This window comes from Leuresthes tenuis, unplaced genomic scaffold (assembly GCF_036924035.1).
Source record: "Leuresthes tenuis unplaced genomic scaffold, fLeuTen1.0.hap1 SCAF_9, whole genome shotgun sequence".
In the NCBI taxonomy this organism is placed as follows: domain Eukaryota; kingdom Metazoa; phylum Chordata; class Actinopteri; order Atheriniformes; family Atherinopsidae; genus Leuresthes; species Leuresthes tenuis.
The window spans coordinates 11,440,101-11,464,101 of record NW_027325363.1 but is presented as its reverse complement, the minus strand read 5'-3'; the positions used below and the strand labels follow the sequence as shown (position 1 = coordinate 11,464,101).

At 39.2% G+C, this 24,001-nt stretch overlaps 1 protein-coding gene across 4 annotated transcripts in view; it reads right to left on the bottom strand.

The window, feature by feature from the left end:
• Positions 1-205: 205 nt before the first annotated feature.
• Positions 206-24,001, bottom strand: part of plch1 (phospholipase C, eta 1) — a 48,358-nt gene continuing 24,562 nt past the window's right edge. Inside the window, exons 9-23 of one of the 4 annotated variants that reach the window (XM_072392311.1) lie at positions 21,955-22,126; positions 18,269-18,376; positions 15,059-15,214; positions 14,286-14,348; positions 11,558-11,652; positions 10,146-10,249; positions 9,864-10,043; positions 8,363-8,470; positions 7,718-7,842; positions 7,455-7,539; positions 6,416-6,562; positions 5,943-6,022; positions 5,731-5,790; positions 4,855-5,242; positions 206-4,031 (exon numbers count right to left, since the gene is read on the bottom strand). In XM_072392311.1, coding sequence (XP_072248412.1) covers positions 1,336-4,031; positions 4,855-5,242; positions 5,731-5,790; positions 5,943-6,022; positions 6,416-6,562; positions 7,455-7,539; positions 7,718-7,842; positions 8,363-8,470; positions 9,864-10,043; positions 10,146-10,249; positions 11,558-11,652; positions 14,286-14,348; positions 15,059-15,214; positions 18,269-18,376; positions 21,955-22,126 — 4,567 coding nt within the window. In that variant the 3' untranslated portion in view covers positions 206-1,335. The remainder of the gene's footprint in view (positions 4,032-4,854; positions 5,243-5,730; positions 5,791-5,942; positions 6,023-6,415; positions 6,563-7,454; positions 7,540-7,717; positions 7,843-8,362; positions 8,471-9,863; positions 10,044-10,145; positions 10,250-11,557; positions 11,653-14,285; positions 14,349-15,058; positions 15,215-18,268; positions 18,377-21,954; positions 22,127-24,001) is intronic. The other 3 variants (XM_072392312.1, XM_072392313.1, XM_072392314.1) reach the window with 3 other exon arrangements.

The window sequence follows — 24,001 nt, the reverse complement described above, 5'->3', positions numbered from 1 at the left end:
TCAATTGTAAGCTCCACTGTATCACGAGTCATTTCATAAAGAATTATAAACGATTATGTTCAAGGTGGTATATGGGAAATTGCGAGGTTGATTGTTTCTTGGTATTAGTTTTACCTGCATTCTTGACGAATAATCTGAAAAGAGATAATAGAGATAATAAACATGCCATTATTTCAAATCAAATATTTCAATATTTTATTGCATTGATAGGAAAATGCTCACAGTTCTCCAATGAGCAACATTACCAAGAAAAAGGATGGTGTAACACTGAAACAATCATTTAAAAAAGAAACAAGAAAAAACAAATGTGCAGCTCTGCTGCCCTCTTCTCGTCAGCCTTACCCTGTGCAACTGTTACTTTGTTTGACCAGTCCATTAAATTAAACAAAATAACCAGAAGGAACAAGAAAGTATTTTTGCAGTCTGTATCAAAGCAATTATAAAAATAAAAACTTTTAAACTCCAATTCCTTTTCAATTTTGCCATTAGATTTGGAAAATCTACAAGTCATAGAAAGAAACAAGTAAAAGCACTGAAGTCTATGCACTGTATTGGACCCAATACAAACAAGCCTTTGTACTCTGTTTATTCTGTGCAATTGCGTTAGGGTAATATAACATCTACTGTAGAAACTGGTGCATAGTCATGCTTGACATGTTCACATGAAACATGCACAAACATAAATGTACAATTTAAAACTGATTATCAACTGAATCCCATTTCAGATGAAAAATCATGTCAGGGATATTTGGACAACACAAATAAGGAAGTACCACCAAAAAGAGAAGGAAGACCAACATTTTATATTTGAAAAGATGAATCCCATCTACAAAAAGTAGCTGACTGATTATACTACACATTCAAATGATACAAAGACATTCCCTCTCTGCTTCTTCTTTTTTTGCTTCTTAGTCATTGTACGTAGATTGGACGGTACAACACAGGGACAAAGGTAACAGGTATCTGTACAATATGTCTAGGAAGCCATCTGGAGGGACTCAAAGTTCCCAAGTACATTTACACATTAAGCAGAATATAGAGAATACACAGCCAACTAGACCATTCACTAATGAATAGTGCACATTTCATACAAGAAAATTCATGCTGTCAGGTCCATCCGTGGATAGACATTTCACTAATAGTTTATTGTACAGACTAGAAACTGCCCAGACTGACGTTTATTCAACAGTTTGAGAGGAACATTTCTTTGTGACTGAACATGTTAACATACAATTGCAAATTTTTTATTTAATTGATCTTTTCATTTTTCATATAATTGAATTTAATCAAGTAACACAACCTGAACCTTAAGTCCACATTAGGTTAGGGTCAGAGCTAAAGTCTGAGCAGAAAGTAGACCTCGGGCTCAGAAGCTGAGTGGGAACTGTTTGTAGGTGGAAGAGAATCGTCTGTATAGTACCTGTCTACATAATGGTCCATATTGCCATAACGTAATGATGTGCAAGCTCCTTCAGGAAGCCCCCTGTCCTCCACTTCACCTAGGTACCCTGCTATGTATGAACCAGTAGAGTGTCTGTTAGTTGGAGGATTCTGCGAGGCCGGTTTATTCCTCAGAACCACCCCACTAATGCTGACAGGACTATTTACCACCACCCCTGATCGAGGTTTGAGAGCTTCTTGCTGCCTTTCACGGGCACGATTGTTGATGTGACGGACTCGGCTTTGGCTTCGAGAGGATAGACGACGGGTAAGGACCGGAGGGGAATCATCTATGTCTCTAGGAACAACTGGAGATAGACTTGTCGCTTGTTGTAACAACTGGGGTTCTGCTTGTTGATGCAGCTGGGAGGACCCAGGGCTTTCTCTGTCAGTATCATCTCCCTCCAGACTGACCAGCCTACGTAGCTGTTCTGTGAGTGGATCACAGGACTGTGAGTGAAAAGCTGCTTTCCCCATATTGCCAATATTCTTCTGCTTCCTCATTTGGGGAGTGACGAAACTGCGACTAATAATGTGGTATTTGCTCTGAAAGTTGCATGATATGTCTTCAGAAGTCAAGTCTCCCAGGGATTTGGACTTGCATGGGCTGGGGCCTGTGGAGTCTGTGTTAGCAGACTGAAGATTAATTGCTAAAGGCCCTAAATTTGAAAGAAGTGATGGTCTGGATGCAGCATGTGGCTGGTGTCTTGTATTATTGAGAAGAGCCTTATGTTTCTCAGACAGTTTAAGGTCACATGATTTAGTTGGACTTTGGCCATGGGGTTGGATGGTTCTAGAAGGGCAAAATGCGGGCATAATGCAGTCATAGTCCAGATGGTTGTATACTGCTTCACATTCTGAAGAGGGGGAATAAAGGCCTCTGTCTCTAGAGATGTTTACAGATACACCAGATTGACCTGTGAGGCCATTGTAGAAGCACCCCACTCGCTCCCTCTCTTTCTGATTGTACTCTGGTCTGTCTTGATGAGACCGGTTTAAGATCTGGCTTTCTTTGTAGCTCTTCTTTTGTGTGTAAATACTAAAGTCTTGGCTGTCGTTAAGAGCCTCAGAGTTTCTCTGAGATATGGGGCAGCTGTTCTGACGCAAAGGGCTAGGATTTGGGGGTCCGGGGTTGATAAATCTATGGCGGAGTGGCGGCTGAGAGTTGTCCTGTAGTTGATGGTGATTGGACTGCTGATGAGTAAGCTGATTCATTGGAAATTCTGAATGAGATGAATGTGTTGCATAATGTGGCTGTGGAAATGAGGAAGGCTGCTTTTGTTGGGAATGGCTGAGAGTAGAGTCATGGTTTTGGTAAATAGCATGGCGTTTGGTTGGATATATAAGACCCTCCCACTGACTGCCATGTCTTGGCGAAGTCAGCACCATTTCAGATGGATCCTCATCAACATTCAACTCCACTTCTGGAAATGCCTCTCCAGGCAAATGATGGAGACACTGGAAGAAGTTGTTGTTTGAAGAGGCGCTTGTGTACCTTTTAGAAGTATCCTGCTCTGTTTCAGGTACTGCTCCTGGGTGATCATTTACCTCCTCATATATCCTCTCCTCTGTCTCCTCCACGTCTTCATTTTCACCCCTTCTTCTGTCCACATCATTCCAGCTAATACTGCGCCCTTTGCCATAGCTCTGAATTGCATTTGCAGGAGAAAAACCTAAACTGCCTGAAGGTGTGCCCTGTGTGATGTCTGCCTGAACGTGAACTGTCTGTTTCCTTAGATTGTACACGGACACAGGCAACAGAACCTCTTCATCCAGAATGGTGTAGACCTCCTCGAGATCAGTGGTTTGTGGACTCGAGATGAGAGCTGGAGCAGGTGTATCTGACTGTGAAATCTTGCATGGTGAACAAGTTTCACGATTTACATAATTTGTTTTTTGAGCTACTTTCTGGGGACACGTCAGTAGATTCTTATTGGGAGATGATCTGTTGGTCTTGAGTGGAGACCTTAATTCTTGCAGTGCTTTAGTCGAGATGGACCTGAAGTTTGAAGTTTGGGAAGGGGCAATATCATGAGATAACATTGTGGCATTGTTTTGGTTTACAGTGTTTTCAAACTGACCAATCAGAGCAGAAATAGAGCCGCATGTGTCTTGCTCATTGTCTAAGGACACAGCATCAATAAGTCTGGAGATGGTGCTGTCATGTAAAGAGCTGGAACTCTTTATACTACAGTCCATTCTGACTGAAGATATTGGAGGCACAGAGGAGGAGGCAGCAGAGGAGGAAGAAGAGGAGACCGAAGGTGCCACTGTGAATGTTTTACTGTTTGATGATGTTTCAGGTTTATCCAATCTCATCTGGTTATTTGTTGAAGGTGATATAGAACAGTTTTTCTCTGTTCCTGTCAAGGTGACTTTTGACTTGTTGAACTCTGACTGGTAATTGACATAATCTTCTTCCTTTCTTACTTTTCCACCACCGATTACCAGATACGATGCCTCTTCTGATTGGTCAAACTCTTTATTTTTGTTTGTCTTAGATGGGGGAGAGATGCTGGCCTTAACTGATATTGATGATTCGATGAAGAGGTCAACAGAAGAAGACCTAGGCCTGTCAAATGGGCAAGCTCCTGTGGACACAGATAGGTAAAGAAAAAAGATTAATAAAGATGGGTTTACATACTAGATTTGATGCTGAACTCAAGCCAACAAACAATAAAATGACAACAATTAACAGTCCAGCCAATACAAGGCAATAGCAATACACAGACGAATGGATCACCAAGTACAACTGTGAAGGGGAAGCTGGAAAATGGGGCTGCTGAGGTTGAATAAAAGAATAAATCAATTTCAAATTATGTTTTCTAAGATCAAATTGAGAAAGAAATGATCAAATGGGATCAGATGGCACAGCAATAAATTTCACAGACCACTTTCAAACAAAATACACTGGGTGGACGAAATACTGGTATGTTTTGAACGATGCAACCTTCAGACAATAGGTATTTTAAATTACCTGCAGGAACATCCTAGTCAGTTCTCTACTATAAAGAAACACAACAAATGAAGATGGGACAGAAAAGGCATGTTAAAGTATCATGGAGAATAGGATGTGGTCTTTAAGTTCACATGGTTACAGTTTTTGAGTTTTAGGTAGTTGTAGCAGTAAGTAGAGAGAAGAGGAGAAATCAGAAAACACTCAATACACTCAATAAAAGAGAAAGAAATGCCAAAATGAAAACAAAAAACAAGAAAAAGAAAATAAAACTCTAAAATGTTTCAACTTGGATAGAAGTTCCCAGTAGTCACTGTGTTATCTGTTGAATTGCTATTAGTTGACAGAGTATGTATATTATGATTTTGAAATGGTAATTTGACAATAACAGATGTAATTTGTTTGCAGTTTGCAAAATCCACTTTGGTATTTTACTGGAACAAGATGAAAATACCCACCAATGATAGTGTCTGCACCCACGTCATGCTGTTCCTTGTCTGACGAGCAAAGGGACAGCTGCCCTTGCAGGAGTCTTTCTAAAGGCATTGAGATAGGCCTGTGGATAAGTGGGGCTCTCGGTTGGAGAGGCTTCTCCACCCCTCCTTCCTTCCCTGACACTCCCTCTCCTCCTGCCCCTGCACCTGTGCCATTCTTATGATCAGATATTGAAGCTACCGACTCTGAAAACGCCATCTTGGTCTTCTTCCGTCCTTTCGCCGGGGCACTGGCTGTGCGGCGCAGAAGGTGATCACTTAGGGAGCGTTTTCGAAGACCAGAGGAGCTTGTGTCCACAGATGACTTAGAGGAGCGGTTGAAGAAACCTCGGATACCCCGCAGCTGATGACCCTGACAGCAAGAGCCATAGCAGAAATTGAATACATTACCAACCAGAGGGAACACCCTGACATACTGGACACAAGTTTTCACACATAATGATTTGAAGTCTAAGTGTTAATCTTAATGAAAGAATTAGGGACTCATGTCATGTAATTAACTTTATTTGCAGCAAATGCAACAACTCCATGTTTTAATAAACATTGCCTATAGATAGCAGCCTTATGCCTTAGGTACTGAACAAAATATAAGGAGCTGCTGTTTTGTTGTTATGCATGCATGCTCACACTGTAACTGTTTTGTTGATCACAAGACAAAAAGAAAAAAAAAGAAAAAAAGAAAATAAAGATAATACAGAATAAAAGCTAACTTTGTAGGCAAATCATCAGTCTTAATGTCACCCAAAAAACACTGAAGATTTTGACCAAACATAAACTGCATATCTGTATCATGCATTACTTTTCATGCAGCACAACACAGAGCCCAGACTCTCAGTATACCTTATTAGCTCCTAAAAAGTGCATTATGGTAAAGCTGGGGTTCAGGACTAGAGGGCTCCACTAGAGAGACAAAGAACGGAAGGAGGAGAGCTTTAATCGACTGACGTGTTGAAAGGAACACAATTTCTGTTAACCGCCACAATATCACCTCAGTTGACAAAATGGCAAACACGGGGGTGCTACAGCAAACAATACATCTGCAGAGAGCTTACCTTCCCATAAACATCATGCACTGACACATGCACAAAGATAGAAGCCTCAGTCAGCCCCTCCAAGTAAACATGTCTGTAACCTGTTGTTCAGAGATGAGGAGAGAAAGTGTATGAGATGGAGCGTGGGTTAAAGAATGATAACAGCAGTCAGCAGACTTTAGATTGTGTAGTGGCTGCCTCGGGAGGGAGCATCAGAAGTTCAGGGTCAACTCTGGTGGGTTTAGATAACTAAATTAACCCACTAAGCCACAGGTCTTTTACATTATAAATCAGTCACATCATGGTACACAAGATATTTTGCCCCACAGCTACTGCACTGTCAAAGCCTTGAGGGAAATTTTGTATTTTAGTGCCTGTTTGTGTTAACTGTCAGTACTGTTAGGATTTTTGATGGCAGTGACAAGAGGTGTCATTCATATCCAAAGGGTTCATTATTTAAGACAAAGCTGAAAACATGGAAATTCTGCACAAACCAGGCATCAGGCTGCTGAAGGAAACAGTCCGTTGACCAATAAAATCTCGCCCAATCGGGTCATGGTCCCAGACGAGAAAACGCACAAGTGCCACTTCAGCCATGTGAAGTGTGAAGGACAGCGTCTCCTCCCATACGGGGTTAAAACCTGGGGGAAGCACACAAACAAACACGTTCATTTTATTTCATATTCACCTCTTTGGTAACTTAATTCACTACATAACTTTAGTACACCCCACAAAAATGACAGGAAAAGCTGGTTGGTAGAAGTACTTCAGTGATCAACGATCTGTGCACTAATCTTATAATACCAATGTGCTCCCAGGGCTCCATAACCTTTCCCTGAGGAAGTATTTCCCCTCCCCCTGCCGAGTGCCCCTGTCTGGGTTGACACGTTAGGGGTCACACAAGCAGATCCCTCTGTTCTGCTTCCTTTGTGACTTTAATTAATCAACCTCACTTTTGATCCCAACAGAGCTCCAAAGCCCAGAGTAAAATGCAACACATGTGGCCATGGTGCTGTTTCATCAATGCTCTGTTTTTTGGAGGAAACAAACTAATAAGATGTCACAACTATGTGATTGTATTATTTGTTTGCTATTAACACAATATAAATTGTGTACAGAGTATACATTTTCAAAATCTGACAGAAGCCCCCTTAGGGGGTCTCTAAACAATTTCAAGGGAGGCTCAGTGAATGGCGATGTAAATGTTACATTAGCTATTAAAAGAAGAGCTGTAAATGAGAATAAACACAATTGTGATCCAACAGGCATCTACAATATTAGCTAAATTCCGGCGGAGTAAGTGCTGGCTGTGTCTTATAAGATAATTCTTGTCTAAGGCTTTGAAAACCCTTGTTTGGAGTGTAATGAACATGGAGTAGACACCCTGGTCTATTTAAAATTCTATGAGGTAAAATAGAAAAAGTAATAAAAACATTCATAATGCTGGCCTTAACACAACAGCAAAACATTACATAAACCATATTGATGTGATATTGTGAAACTGCACAGTTGGATCTGTTTGTGTGTAACAACCATTGTCATCAACAACTCGTGTCTGTTCCTTGCAGCAGTCAACTGGCAAACCGATGATCTCCACTTCAACGAATGGATCAATGATCTATTAAAGGAGAGAGGGGTGTTAGAATTAATTACATTTGAGGCTATTACACTGATTATATTTATACTGAGAGCAGGTTGAACATATCTGAGCAGTCAAGTATAAAAGTGCAAATATGTGTGGATGTGCATGAGAGAAAGAAAGACAGATGGAGAATGTGAGAGCACTGTGCTTTTACCTCTCCACGATCCCCCAGCATGGAGTCTGGTGGTTTGGGCAGCTGCTGTCCACTAATGATCTTGAGAATGAGCTGCTTCTTGGGGTAAGCTGGAAGTGGGTCGTCACTGAATGGGTTGAAGGAGCCTAGAAGGTGTAAAACACAACAGAGCAGCAGCTTTAATTAATGTCATCAGTTGATCTTACGTCCAAGCCTACTGACACTGTTGCTTCCACACAGCAGATGATTTTTATTTATTTCCTCATGTTCTCGGCTGGCATCATAAACAGAATTGCACACTAAAACTGTGTGTAAAACTGTTGCAAACATCAATCATTTTGCCTCTCCACTGCAAAGCTAACTTTCCATTTGGATATCTTATCATGCGATGCCTTAAAATGATGGGGAAAATATACCCTTGTTAAATTTTAACTTATTTCTATTTCCTTTAAATGTGTTCCAGTACTGTTTGTCTGTGTGTCCATTTCTACATGAAAGCAACAATTACCTTTATATTTGGCACATTTGGAATTGCATTTATGTATGCCTGAGGTTGACTATTGATTCTCCAGCACATTTCCATTCCTATAATCTATTCCATACCCGAGGCCAAAACTGCCATGTATCACATCACAATAAATAAGGATTTAACATCTGTTCCTGTACCTTTGCACATGGGAGGAGGCTTGAGGACGTAGCCAATACCTCCATTCACCATGAACTTGGCTCTATTGAGCTGCATCATCCTCCCCTCTGTCTGATAGTTGAGGGCCACTGAAAAAAGAGCAGATTTTAATTAGCTGCACAATGTAACTTGATATTCACTCAGATAGCGCATCAAATTATCCAATTTCTCAAAGATATTTCATAATGGCTTCTGTTTTTGTATACCTGGTTCATTTCTTCAAAAGAAAAAAGACTAGATAAATCAATTTCTATAATCAAATTCTAATTAATTCTGGCATATTTTATTTATTCATTCCTTTATTCTTTCCTTCCCTCATCCTTAAAAATCCTTTCCTTTCCCTCATCCCGTTCTGAATGTTATCTAGATTAACACTCATGCACAAGATGCAAACATACAACACACATGTCTTGTACAAATATTCAGTCATTATCAAACATAATTCATAAACTACACAATGTTATATATTGGCATTGAAATATTTGGAAACCCCTGGTTAAAATCCATCCATCCTCCATTTTCTATACACACTAAAGTTTTGTTTTATTCAACGTTTGAAAAAGGAGCACCATGCAAAATTTAGGCCACGAAAGAAATTTGCTCTTGTGGGGTGGCTCATAATTCATCATCGAGATGGCTGTAGCTCTGAGGTAAGAGTGTTCATCTGCTAGTTGGATGTCAGTTGTTTGATCCCTGGCTCACTCAGTCCACATGTTGAAGAGATCCTTGAGTGAGAAACTGAACCCTACTTTGCCTCCAAGTGATTATGATAAGAGAAAAAAAGCCCTGTATATCCTACAAAACTATATAGTGTTTTTAGTAGGAAAAAAAATATATCTAACACATTAAAAATTTAAATGCAGCTATCAACAGAACTGGAAAAAACATTACCTACAATGTCTTAAAAACACTTGTGTAATGTGCAGTTGAGGGAAACTTTACAAGCAGACAGGATTTTCCTGTAATACCACCTTGTGCCACAAGATGGGACATGAGTCACCACAGTGTGTAGTCTGTCAACAGACGAAGTAGAGGAAGCAGAAGCAAAAAATACAAACTGAAGGCTCTCACATTTTCACCTACTAAACACCACTGAAAATTTGTGGACAGACTCTAAAAGAGCAGGATGGCTCACGGTAAAAAGGAACAGAAATGCACCCCCCAAAAAACTGAAAGACTTAACAGAAGCGTTTAAAAGCTTCTTGCCAAAGAGGGTGCTATTAAATGCTATTTTGAAACCAGAAAAGACAAATATATTTCATTTTTTAAATTAAATCATATTCTCACCACTAATCTATTCACAGTAACAAAATTTAAACATGGAATGCTAAATCATTTGCATACCACTGTATGCTAAAAAGAATATGTCATGTGAATGTCACAGATAAGTGCATGCATCAGGTATGCGATGTTGATTAATGTGAAATGGCAGACCTGTGACTGTTTTTAATAACAGCTTGAAGTGACAGACCAGCATCTTACCCAACTGGCAACCCACGTTCCAGTAGAATTGGGGGTTAAAATTAGAAGAGTCGATACGATAGGCTGAGGGATAAATCCGTGACAGCTGCCTCTGGTTAAAAGCCAAGAACTGTTCAGTCCTGTGATTGACGAGAGACTGTGCTCTGGTTTCGCTGAATGACAAAACGTCACCTGGTGTACCTGACAAAAACATAGGATGGACATGAGCAGATGTCCTTAATATGAACAATACATTGATCCTTTTTGGTTGTGTGTGTACGTGTCAGGGCTTTGGTTTTTCACCTTCACCTTCATTCAGGCATTCCTGTGAGGCAACAGAGTTGGTGAATACCACCAGGTTTGACAGATCTCTACTCAGTTTCATCGTCTTCCTCTTCCTGCCACCCCTACAAGATTTGCAAGAGAGATCATACAGTGAGATCATATGAAGATTCATCAGACAGGTTAAGTGAAATGTACACGATATAAGACATGCGCACACAGAATGACCCATTTACGGTGGAGAAACATGGTAGGATAGAGAGGATTGTCCATCAGTGGCAGCTTGCAAACCACAGGAAAGAGCATCAAAGGCAAAAAGCTTAACAGGGACCAGAGCCCATGCATTGCAGCAATACTCACAGTCATGCACACATACAGCTACATAGTGATGAGTTCTGAGACAAAGCTAATCAGTCACATAGCCAGTCCTATACACACTTGCTGAAATCTGTGACAGTTCCTGAGGATATGCATACATAAACAGGCTACCAGGAACAGAGACTGGAAGAGCAAGGAAGACAAAGGCCTTGTATATGCATCCTGAAGCTGAAGGAGGAACAACAATGCCGTGTACCAATGCTTCTTGCCCTGTGTTTACTCACACATAAAGGGGATTACAAGGAGACTAAGGTGGACGAGCAATGTGTGTGACAGAACTGGGCAGTATATACAGTATATTCAAACTGTATGTAACATTGATTCATTTCAAATCTTTTTTTTTAGTGATGGTAAAACAAAAGCGGGGGCGGGGGCGGGGGGGGGGGGGGGCAAATTTCATTTGGGATTTAAAAATAAAAATATATCACATTTGTGGTTCATTCCGTTTGAAACAACATAAATTAACGTGACTGTGGAATTGTTCAGTGAACTACATTATATTTAGTTTAATATCTAATATATTTTATCAGTCTTTTTTCTTTTGAAACATTGGTTATAGAAAATGGATTTCATTTTAAAGCAATGCCTAAGAACTAAAACTGTGACGATAAAACAACAAAAGCAGCTGTGTCAATTACGTTATTTATTTTTGACCATGATTTGATAAACCCAACACAGAACACTTTAATCACACGTGGTGGTTTTTGTTGTGGCCCAAATTTTAAACATCTTGGGATCCTGGTCTTTGTGGAAAGTTGGTAAATTGTCTTACTCGGCTAAAAAATTATTTTAAACGGGCATTAAGAGAGAAAACGATCATTTTAATTTAATCTGGGAGATTGCAGAGAGGAATCACAATTAATCTTCTCCCTTTGATAGTGAAAGCTTTGAGTCTGTCATTTCATATCTAAATGTACTCTAAATGACAGCTGGAGGGGCTCCAGTGGTTTCATGTGCACCACTTATGACCTAAATTGTTTAGGTTTCGCAGCAACCATCAAACCTCTCAGTTGACAGTGACGGTCAATGTTGGGGTGAAGCTGTTCAAAGTTCACCTGTTAAACTGTCCTCCGGCCTCCCTCCCAGACTTTTCCTGAACATCTTCCTCTTTGTCCATGCTTTGGCATGACAGCCTGGATTTGGAGTGCCTCTGGACAGTGGAAGCACATGGAAATATACAAACACACAAGTTAAAAAGCAGAAAGGTATTTTCTGAAGTATATGTTTGCCTGCTGTTGAGACCTTCATGAACATGTTAAATATACAGTACATCGTGTATGATGCCGCCTCCACACTCACTGCACAAGAATTCTTTCGTGGCCTGGGGTTGTTGCGAGTGTGTCTTCGGAAAATTGTGTATTGCAGCGAACTGGAGCTGCTGTGTGTTTCTGTAGTAGCAGCTTGCATGTGTGCTTGTGCATGATTGTGGGTGTTTTTGGTATAGTATATGTAATTATAGAGAGAGCGTATTAAATTATGTGTTTTTTTCTTTTTTGAGAGAAGTAACATGTCTATTTGAGCTAAGGTGGAGGTGAGAAGAGGATGAAGGTTTGGTAATTACAGAGTTTAGGCTGCTAAAGAACAGATTCCATGCAAGCACACACACACACAGCCATTTATATACATATATTCAGTGGCTCAAAATGTCTCCTCAAAGATTGCTTTACATTAGCATCTCCTCATCTCTTTAAGTAGGATTTACTCTAAATGAGAACAGCTACTGCTTCTGTTTTGATCACAGCGAAGTGATGGTAATTGGAAGAGACAGTTTAGCTTGTTTGAGCAGTTTGTACAAACCAAACAGTGTCAAATTTATAAAGTACACCTGTTCAAACAAAAGACAGTGTTAGAGATCTGATGTTTTTAAAGATGAATGTTGAGCACTGTTTCAGAAAGATGTTGATTCTAGTTTATGATAAATTTGTTACCATTTTTTAATCTGGTATTTCAGTTATTCCACAGTGTATTGAAGGGGCAAATTTAATAAAAATTGGGTCAAACTTAAATGTATACACTTAAATATTTGCCGCAACTTTACTGTAAAATGTGATTTTTGCTAACAGTTTCAGGAAATTAATTCTACTTCTCTTATGTCTGCACAGTGAACATATGGGAAATCTAATCATGTCATTAGAATCTCAAAAATTAGCATTTTTATCTTCATTAAAGCGGGAGAAAGGGTTGTTGATCACGTTTGCCTCCTCATATTCATATATAGAGAAATATATATGCCACAATTGCAATAGAGATGTGTGTCTGTGTGTTGGCCATACTGTAGAGGACAACTTCTGCTTGTAAACTTATACAATGTAAAATAAGAGATGTAAATCTCTGTACAATAACAACTGTAACTGCCTTATTACTTGGATCCTGTTCATTCTTTGCCAGAAATTGTACCTTCTGAACTAACAATTCCTGTGACATGTTGGCCTCATCTATGGCTACGTAAAGTGCAAAATTAGTCCATGACAGATTGAAGGGTCTGTCATTTTTTTTTTTTTTTTGCAAGAACGTTTTAAATTATTTGAAGCTAATTTGACACTGCACCTTTTTACCATTCAAGCCTGGAGCAATTACATGTCACATCAACAGTTTTGCAACACTCTAACTATAAGAATTTCTAAAAGAACATTGAATAACATGAGTGAAAAGTCAGTCATTTAGAATAAAAGTGATAGGTTTAACTACACAAATTATTTTCATTTCACGTTTCGTCAGAGGCTGAGAAATATTAAGTTTTTGGAGAAAGTTTGAACTTTTACAGAAAACATTCCAATTTTAAAAGGCTGTATTGAATTAAGTCTCAGGTTGTTTGTATATTATATAAGTCGTCAAATCCCTCTATTAATGAACAAACAAGATTATTTTTGTGTCCCAGACTCCAATTAAGAGAAGAACATCCAGTCACATGACAAGTCGACTTCTGTACGCTGAACAACACTAATGCTGCATTGAATGGGTACGTTTACAAGGAATCAGATGGTACAGAAAAAATGCATATCATTTTATATTAATACATTTGACCCTATTTGGTCCATATAATTGTCTTATTTGGTTCACTTATAGTAACTGAGTTTAATTCCAAAAAGCAACCAGTATTATATTCAGAACTAAGTGAGTTATTGTCAGTTTCATAGGTGTTTGTAATAATATTCTATTCTTCTACAAGCAGAGCTTGCCCTCCCCAGTAGTGGAGGACATGCAGATGCATAGCATCAGCAGCTAATAAGGCAACTATGTCAACTATGGATGTCTCCTGAACAAACTGAAGACAGAGATGTGGCTCCACTCTAATAAATCTCAGTGTGCTGTTACTGGTCAGCTCCAGAGGCCTGACAAGGCACCGCAAACAAGTGAGCGTTGGCTCAGCAAGTAACTGAGGAGATGAATAATAATTCTAAAGTTTTCAGTGGATACAAAATTAGTAAATGCCCTTGAGTGCAGGGGAATTATCAACATTTTCAAATAATTTTATGAGAAATAGCAAACTCTAAAAATACTATTAAAAGTGGTTGATCCAACACTGTATGAGCTGTGGCAACAGAGCCGATCTACCCAAATCTGAACATGTATCTTTCCAAGCTTTCCCAACTCTAAACACCAAACACGCCAGAGCGTCACACCAACTTTGTTATAAAACAATCTAACTAGATAACATTGTCGTTTCATTAGACGGAATTCTTTAATAGTCATTTTAAAGAGAAGACTTTCTCTTTTTCCTGAAGCAAATCTGGATTTACCACCACACAAACAGCAAACTGAAACGAAAAAGAAACTCCTTACCTTCTGTTTGAGTGTTGTGATGAAGGATCTGCTTTGGGATTTCTTTAGAACCCCTTTTGAACTCTAGAAAATAAAAGAGAGCACATTCAAAAGTTTTTCATATCTGTGTCTGCCCCTGTTTGCTCGCATTCAGGTGGTGTGAATCTAATACCACATTAGCACCCAGTGAGTCACTTAAACCTTAAAGCTTAGGAGCTGGAGGGGATGCAACAGACAAAAGCAAAAAACACAGCTGAAGAGGGCAGTGGGTGAGAAATAAGATAAAGTTTGGAACGCTTAGGGAGAAAAAGCATTTGCGAAAGAATGAGGCGAAAGGGATCACCAACAAAGTAGGACTACAGAGGATGGAAAGCTCTGATGCACTACACCCACTACATTAAAATGGCTGTCAGCAAACTGAAGCCTCTAAAAATAACACAAGAGGCAAGCAGGGAAATTAAATATTAAGTAACACTGCAGACATATAGTCTCTCGTCACTTTTACTGTTTTGACATGCTTTTGATGAAATCCACCGTATGTAGGTAGAAACACAGCAGCCCCTACAGAGAGGCCTGAAGAGGTGCTGTTTGTCTCTCAGTTTTAATCTGTTCAGTGGGTGTGTTTGACCTGTTAGTGCTGCAGAAACTAGTCAGCTCCTTTTTCTCTCCATCCCCCTCCGTGACTAACGCCATGGCCTAGTTTAATCCCCTTCTTTTTTGCCTTTTTTTCTTCATCTCTTAACAAGTATTACCCCTCCCAGTATGCAGCTCCACACAGTGCCTTTGGATTGTACCTGCCGCAGATTCTTCTGAAGGCCCTGATGTGTGGCTCGGAGCAGAGCTCTAATGCTGAAGCTGTCAGTGTCCTCCTTGTCTCCGATCCGAGACTCCTTCAACAGAGAGTCCAGTTTCTTTCTGATGTGAGACTCCACTTGGTGATGGCCATTCCCCTGTGTGACAGAGGAGGTGAAAGGGAGGACACTTATTTTAAGATGGGCACTTTGTGAAACCAGTTCAACACTTTGCAGCACCAAAATGCAAGAAAATTAAACCTACAGAGCAATCATTACTTACTGGAAAGAACTTCAGACAGCAGCAGCAGGAGTAAAGAATTGCAGATGTATAAGTGGTAAACATGTGCTTTCAACAAAAGAAACTCCAAACCTGCAACTGTTGTTCACTCACGACTATCGGTAAAAAAATGTGAATTTACATCCTGTGTCATTGAATTCTGGGTTGTTGTGTCTGTCTATGAGTCATACGGTGAGGGTCCTGTTTGCAGGACCATGCCTACTACCCATCACAGTCATGTTTCTGTGCACAGGCTGTAAGATTAGCCTCTAAAGTCATGTCTCAGTCCATTTCTACCAGATGTAACAATACAAAAAAATATCTATCTACTACAAATAAGAGGAAAAAAAGGTTTTAACTAGTTCAAAGATTATAAGAAATCTTTAGTAGCAATATAGCAACTCCATCAAATAAACAAACTTTATTTGGTTATTTGGTTTATTTGATCAAATGGACCAAGAGAGGTCATCAGATTTTAAAGGGAATCAGATTTTGGCACAACAATTGCTTGTTACTTAGCAGACCTCAGTGTCACAGCAAAGGTGCTCATGAGCTTCCAGGGTCAGTAACCCTAGCGTATAGATCTATGCACTTTATCTTGTTCCTTTGGTGAAACACAATTTGACTATTTTCTGTAAGGTATACTATTCTTTTTTCGGTCTTCATTTCTCCTCTTCTCCGCCAAACTAACCAGGTAACAACAATGGTAGCGGCAGATAATAGGAGATCACACCATACAAGACTGGCAACCAGGTTTGAAGTACCCTCCCAATTTCGGTAGCAATAGCATCTAACCATGTCTGGATCTGCAGGTCTGCAGTGTTGCTGCTTTATTTTTTCCTTACTGCAGGTGGCACAGGTTGGGCTGTGTATAAGTAACACCATAAAAGTCACTGTTCTCACAGCACATATAAAACCACTCCATGAAAGGTATATTACTCTATTACTGCAGTGTTAGTAGTGACTCCTGTCAAAGCACGCTGGTTTAATGAACTCAGTACAAAACCTCCCAGAAACCTGCCAGCATCTCTTTCAAAATGGCAGTGATCATCTGAAGTGGCATCTGCAGCTTTATGCTTCCAGCTAAATGTGGAGGAATGATGCCATATTGCGTGAGTGTTTTCCTGTTTTAAATTTAGGAAGAAGGACCCTGGCACAACTATATCATAGATGATGATGACTGAGAATGACTATATGAAGGGCACATGGAAAGCTGAGGAGTGATCTACATGTGTTAAGCTGGAAGTGGCATGTTTGACATGCTGCTGCACAACTTATTTATTACAATAAATAGGTAGTTCAGACACTTTATGGTCAAAATGTTTATGTGCATCATTAATCATTGGTTATTCCAAAGCATTATGGCAATAACTATCATTAAAATCTCACAAACATTTCAAGCCAGTTACTGTAGTCATTATCTTAAATACAACAATATCATTAAGCTCACGCTGCTTATGTATGGGGGAAACATATTTTGTTTAGGAAGCACTAGACAACAGATAAGCACAAAGGGAAACAAAGAAAAACTGTCCAGGCAGAGATTTAGACAGAATGTGGTGTCTGGAATTTACTATTCTCAGCAGTCATTCATCGTAGCCTCAAGAGTGAAGTATGCTTTCACAACATTCAGATGTGCACCAGCTGAATCTAAGCTCCCCGACCCGCCCAATTACCATTTATAAAGGCATATTTTTCAGGGGTAACTCCTCTTAAACCTCACCAAAGTACTTTACAGTAGATCACTCCAGCTCAAAAACAGGTAACAGGTAGCCTCTAGGTGCTCTCGGGTTCTGAGTTGTAAAGCTCCTTTGAAATCTAATTTTGACTTTTCAAGACAATCATGCTTCTCTTCTCTAAATCCACAAATATCTGTTCATTTTCCTGAGGGGCTTGCCCATAGTTCAAAGAAAAAGTAGAGCCATGTGAGTGAGGTTGTTTTGCCCACTATGAAATGTACACAAATTAAGCAAGTACAGTTTAGGAAAGAAATGTTTTCTTTAAAAGTTCTCTAAAGTCTCTTTAGTCATTTGTTTTTGTTTGTTGAGCTGTTTCTATTTCCAGTCAGATATATATATATGTATGATTTACATGTATATATCTTTACTCTCCATGCGTCAGCTTTAAAAGCAGAGGGTGTCTCAAAAGCGTCTCTTTTGGATGAGTTTGTTTTGTTGTGGGACACATTGCCAAAAAATGCATTTAATTGTGTATTTTAATACCTAACTAGGATGTTCTACTAACCTTAACCAAGATGTTTTAGTAAATAATGAAGTAATAGCAGAAGTAGAGACAAAGAAGTCATTTCTTCTTTCTGACACTTTTGAAATCAAACAAAAACAGAATTTCTAGCTAAGATAGTTGTTTAAAGAAGAAACAAAACAAATTATTTAAGTATAATGTATCAATGTAGCCTAGCAGTTTAAGCATTGTTTTAATTTGTCACAGGATGAATATTTTGCTTCAAAGCATGTGAGAGCATGTTGTTCAGGTATAATGCACATAGAAAAACAGATTTCAAACCTCAGTGATGGATGAATGATATGAAAATTCCAGCTCTGTTAAGCTAATATTGTAGTTCATCTTGCTTCCTGTTGTACTTTGTAGATCGACAGATCATTGTCTTTATTTTCTTTGTCATCACTCACCTCACCACTATCTTTCGGTCAGTTTGCCCTCTGTTTTCATTAGAGTTCTGTTTTTTGTTTAATCGTATAACCTTGTCTTTCCTGCCTTGACAGCATCTTTAGTTTCTTATATCTTTCCCCTTTTTCTTCTGTCTGTCCTGCATTTGAGTCATTTTCCCTCTTTGCTCCAGCCATGAATCATGACAAAACTGGTTATGAAATAATGAAAGTTAAATGGCATAATGGAAAATAGATAGCACACGAGTTCACGCACATAATATTCACAGCCACATTCCTCTATCTTACATTACTGGTCTTGAGTTTGAAGTCTTCCTCAATTTCATCAGCGCTGTCATCATCAGACACCTCCCCCTCCTCAGCATCCGCAGACAGATAGGCAGGCAGGCGCTTCCCCTGGATGGAGAAAAAAAATAGAGATTGGAGAAGAGTGCCAAACAAATTTGACCCTTGCACATGTCTAATGTGCAGCTCCATCTCACAAATCCTTTTCATACTCATAAATGCCCATACCTCAGTTTTAGACCAAAAATACCATAAAGCATTTCAACATTTTGCACAGCATAATGCACAGATGCATTTTGAATAACCTTTGTCTTTATGTAGCTCCCTCATCAGGATTTATAGAGTGAAAGCCCCTTGTGACAATTTTAAACATGCAAGAGGGTACAAAATGCACACTTATGCAAACACGCACACAATTAACTGCAGATTCCCCGAGCAGCTCTTTTAGCACACTGGAAGCCCATTAGTGAGCCATTCTAAAGGTGTGAGTGGGAGTGAAGATTTTCCAAGCATCTTTTTCTTATAAAAATGGGAGACTCAAAGCTTCCCACAGTACATTGAGTCTCTCACAGACTGACATCCCCGCCCTCACTTCAACCACTGCCACAAGCAGTCAATTGCCCCTCTGTCTGTGTGTGAGTGTCAAGAAACGTTATGACATATCTCTTTATTGTGTTGTCTCTGGTCTACTGGTCTGCTGGGGAAATAAAGGGGTGAAAGGCTGTCAAATGAGGCAGGGGGGAGGAGAAAAGAGACAGGGGAGTAAAGTGGCTTTATTGAAAATCAATAATGCTCTCTTATTTAGAAATCTGACTTAGAGGGGACAGAGCCAAGGCTCCTTCAATGTAGACTTTCTTCACACAGCAGATAAAGAAGATTTTATCTGGTTATCTAATAAATACTGAAAGCTTTTCCTCTTCCAGAGGTTCTGAAAGTCTTGGTGTCCTTTGTATGAATAATTCATGCTGTGCCAGTAGGATCTTATATCTGAGGCAGTCAAAGGAATAACTGATATTTTAACACAATCTCACTTAACAACATGTAATAGCTATGTTGGTCCACGGTGCAAAACTTAGCAGTTTCACAATAAATTATCTAGAATTGTAAAATTTCATGACTCAAAAATCTGCATACTCGAAAGTTTGCTTGAAAACATTGTGACCCGCTTTCTTTTTTTAAATACATTCAGCTGTGACAAAATTCCTGTTTGCCAGTTTTAACAAATACAAAATACATTTGAAAGGTGGCATATAGGTTTATGTGACGGCTGGCATCAACATAATGTTTCCAGTAACTTCATATTTCCACCTTGCTGGCACTTGCAAATGGTTAGTTTAGGTATCAAATTACATTTTTTTAATGGAAAGTAATTACAAAACACTTGGTTAGGATAGGTATAAAAACTTAAAGCATGAGAAACAATGTATGGTTTGGGTTCGCTGTGTATGTTGCCTTATTCAAAACAATAATGTTGCCATCTCATATTTTTCAAGTTTTTGTTCTGACAAAGTTACTTTTTGGCATGGAAAACAAACTCGCCATTTAACATCCTGGTTTAAAACTGGGCTGGATTTTTTTTTTAAAGAAGATGCCTATATTCTTGAGGAGGAATATCAATAAACGTGATTGACCATCTGTCTGGCCTTCGGAGCACAGTTGGTGCTACAAAGAGAACGTACTAGAATTAGACAGAGTATTATTTTACATTTTAGATATGCCTCTCAAGAGACGCCAGGCAGTCTGAGTCCAGACTGATGTTATTTGTGGCTGCACAATGGCGGAATCTGCTACAAAATTTGATCAGAGGAAATGCGTCTCTGTCTCTACCTTCTATAATCTCTTTAAGACTCACTTTTTCACAGAACATCTCCTCTCCCAGCACCCTAACAGGCCGAACTCACACATATTTTGCACTTCTTCACCTATTATTTTGCCCTTCAAATATTTACTACTTCATTCTTATGGCCAGATTTCATACTGTACTAAAGCTTTAATGGCGTTCATGACTTGTGAGCATCTACAAAATAACTTAATGTACATGTGAATGCAAATAAGCCCATAAAGTATAAACAGAGTTTTGAAATTTAATTCTACTTTGTGTGAAATACACATAATGAAATTGCACTGCTTATTGTCTATTTAAAGCAAACCATCTGACTGTTAAAACACACCTGACATGCTGGCTTAGAGGGAAACCATTTTCAAGGATCTTTGTTCCCAAAGTCTCAGTACAAAAGCAAATTTGTGTCATAAATCACTGAATTAAGACATACAGCAATATCAGCTTTTCATCCATTTCGTCTGCCATGATTGGCTGCATGGCTCGGCTGACAGGTATTCTTCATGGCCCTGAACTTTAACTCTGCATCCCATGATTTTCTCAGTACAGCGATAAGTTATCATGTTTCACAAGCTATTTGAAATAATGGGCTTCTGAGTGCAGGGGTGTCATTGTCACATAATTTTGACAAATAAGCAATGCTTTTTCGCTTGAGAGTCAGTCTTCGTAGATGTCTCCAGACTACAGGAACTTTTTTATTGCCCTTAAAGCATTTGGACGAAGAAGAATATCTTTTGTGTTTACACTACAGGAACCCATTATTATTGTAAATCTTAGAACTCAGTGTTAAGGGTCTTTTAAGATGCTTTCAGACAGCAGAAATCTTTTATAGGTCCTATTACTATTCTCTGAAAGTTCCCTATCTGTCCTGTGATTGTTCCATACAGTATACTATATAATTGCTACAAAAGAACCTGCCATTACAAAAACAACTTGTAAACATCAATAAAAAGTCAGTCTTATCAACAAGTCTTAACTTTAGTCACTAAATGAAACAGTACGGGGCTGACAGCGAAGCCCAGGGTTCATAGAGCATATATGTGATGGGAGAATAACAACGTAATTTTGACTTTTTTACCACCTGTCAGCCGCCAGTTACATCTCTCACCATTTCCGCCTGTGTTGCAAATGTGAACAGAGAAAAGGCCTGTGAAGGTAAGTCATACAGAGAGAGCCCCACTCCCCTTAACACTCAGACAGAGCCCTCAGAGCTGTTTGGTCTGAAAGCATCTTTTGTTTCACACACCCATGTAAAAAGAGAGATAACAGTAGAAACAATAGCTCTCATTGTTTGGCAGTACTGATGATGGCAACCTTTACCAAGACATTTTAACCTGAGGTTTAAGTTGAAGCCATACCTCTTTTCTGATTGTTACCACTGGTAGCAATTTAAAACATGAATACAACAACGCCAGATGAGTCATCAGTCAGGTTGTGTTTGAACTATATATACTAAAACATTTAAGCCAACAACTTGACATTGATTTAACATTTGCCAGCCACTCATCCTTCTCTCCTCTCAAATCTATGGTTAATATAATGACCTAGTTGTGTCCTCCCTTGCTCTTCCTTCCCTTGAACTGTTTATGGAAAGTAATTATTGGCCTTGTGTTTCCTTTCCCACTCCCTATGCTCAGGAGCAATGCACATCAAGTAAAATATTGTCAGATAATGAGCACTTTTCTTTCTTCAATGCAGTTAGGAGAGGGAACTGAGGAGGTGTGAAGTGGAGGCTTTCATTCACAAGTACAATAAGTGATGAGCTGTATTTTCATTTTAAAACATGTTAATTTAAGAATATAGACTCTCAGTCCATCTTGCATCCTTCTATCCTCTGATGCATTCTTACTTTGATGAGTATCTTTCCTCTCAGGCTGTTTGGACTTGGTAATGTTTTGGAGTCTCTGCTCAGCACATCTCCCACGTCCAGTTTGTCTCCAAAGATTTCTCGCAGGTACTGTGCAATTTTCTTCTGCTGCTGGATGCTGCAGTGGTTCTCTATAGAGAGAATCACTGGGTATCTGAGTAAGATTAAAAAAAAGAAGAAAATCAGGAACCAAACACAGGTTTTCATAAATTGTTTAAACCTTGCCAATAATCGGAATATTTTAAAAGAACAGATAGGAAGTAAATGATAAAAAGAAAGCTGTGTGCACCTTTTATTTTCAGTGGTATGGCAAGTGCGTGCGTTGGCAAGTGTGTTTCGTGTTGTTTGTGTGTCTTCGTGTTTTCATTTGGAAAAGGTGAAATGACTTGTGGCCACATAGCAGCACAGCTCAAATGTCAGGTTTGTCAGACTGACAGCTCTCCCTCAGGGGACACAGCCCTGCTTCCACTTCCACCTCTGATCTTCAAAACGCACACTGATATGAACAACCGCGCACACATACCTTTACTCATATTCACACACGAGTGCCAAAAACAGACAACAGTTATTTTATTTCAAAGAGGAATTAAGCTCCTCTCCTGTGAAACGGTGGCGTGTTTCAATTAGTTATGTAGCGTGTGTGTGAGTGCGACATGTGGGAGAGCGTAGATTTGTTACATTGTAATATGGTCCTGAGGGCTATTAATCAGATTAACAGGTGGCACTGAGGATGTAATGGTGAGTACTGGATGTACTGGAGAGCAATAAAGCACAATACATTCTGTTAATTAATCTGTTCTCCCAGTTTGCATTATTACAGATTACTAATTAATAAACTGTGAGGTAATGAGAGGCAGCAGATAGTTCTTATTTGCTAAATATGAATCTTTTCTTTCAGAAGACATGGAAAAGGAAATTAAAGCTCAAATAGTTGTTATCCACGATGAGTCTAGAAGTAACTTTTGTCTTATATTACAGATTAACCTGAGATTATAAGGGTGCCATGTAGCTCAAGGGGTTGCGCAGGCATCTCATGTACAGAGGCTGTATTTCCTCACACAGCTGGCCTGGGTTCAAGTCATGCCTGAGGCCTTTTGCTGCATGTCCCCCCCAACCTCCCCTCACTGAAAAAAAAACAAAAACCTCCAACCTGGAAACTGTTTTCTTATCTTACAATGAAGACAAAATCAATGTAATAAGTTGTCTGAGAAGAAAAAAACCCAAATGCCCATGAAGCTCACTAATTAACACATTAAATGTGGTTTGTTCAACCACAGAAAAAAAAGTGCAACCGGTAATTTGTGACTCTGCAGTGTTCATGCAAAGATAAGATACCTTGTTGTTGGCTAGAAATTTGAGAAAAACTTCTTATCTATATCTTAGTAAAAAAGTATGAAACAACTTCTTTGATATCTGATGTCTTTTAATTATGCCTCAGAACTGAGAGAGTGAATGACTTGAAGTTGAGTCGACGGCTAGAAAGAAAGACCTTAATCAGATGTCAGTTCAGTTTGCAAAAAGGTGCCAAAACTATAATACTTCTTGTTTGATTCCATAAATGGATTCTACTCCAATAATGTCTGTATTTGAATAACATAAATCCTATTGTAACACAGTCACTGCTTTCATACTGTAGCTGAAATTAAAGTCGGTGGGAGGTGAGGTGGCAGCAGGAAGCTGCATCATTCACCAATTTGTTTGGGTACTGTCGGGCCCAGCAGAGACAATCAGTGGATCCTCAGGGAGCCCTAGGAAACACTGCGTAGCAGATGGTTCAGTGAGAGGTGCTAATTACCTCAAGGAATCACTGATCTCTGAGGAACATGAATGTGGTCGTCTAACTTATGTGACTTTTTCCTCTTAGATTTCATAGTAAGAGTGAGAAATGGTAATGCACACAGGTCAGTCTTAAACAATTAAGCAATGTGCTCACTCAGTCTCTCAGAGCGAAATGAACCCCTCCCCATTTTTATATCTATAACTCATCTTCTCTGAGACGGCATTATTTATCAAACTATGTTACTCACTT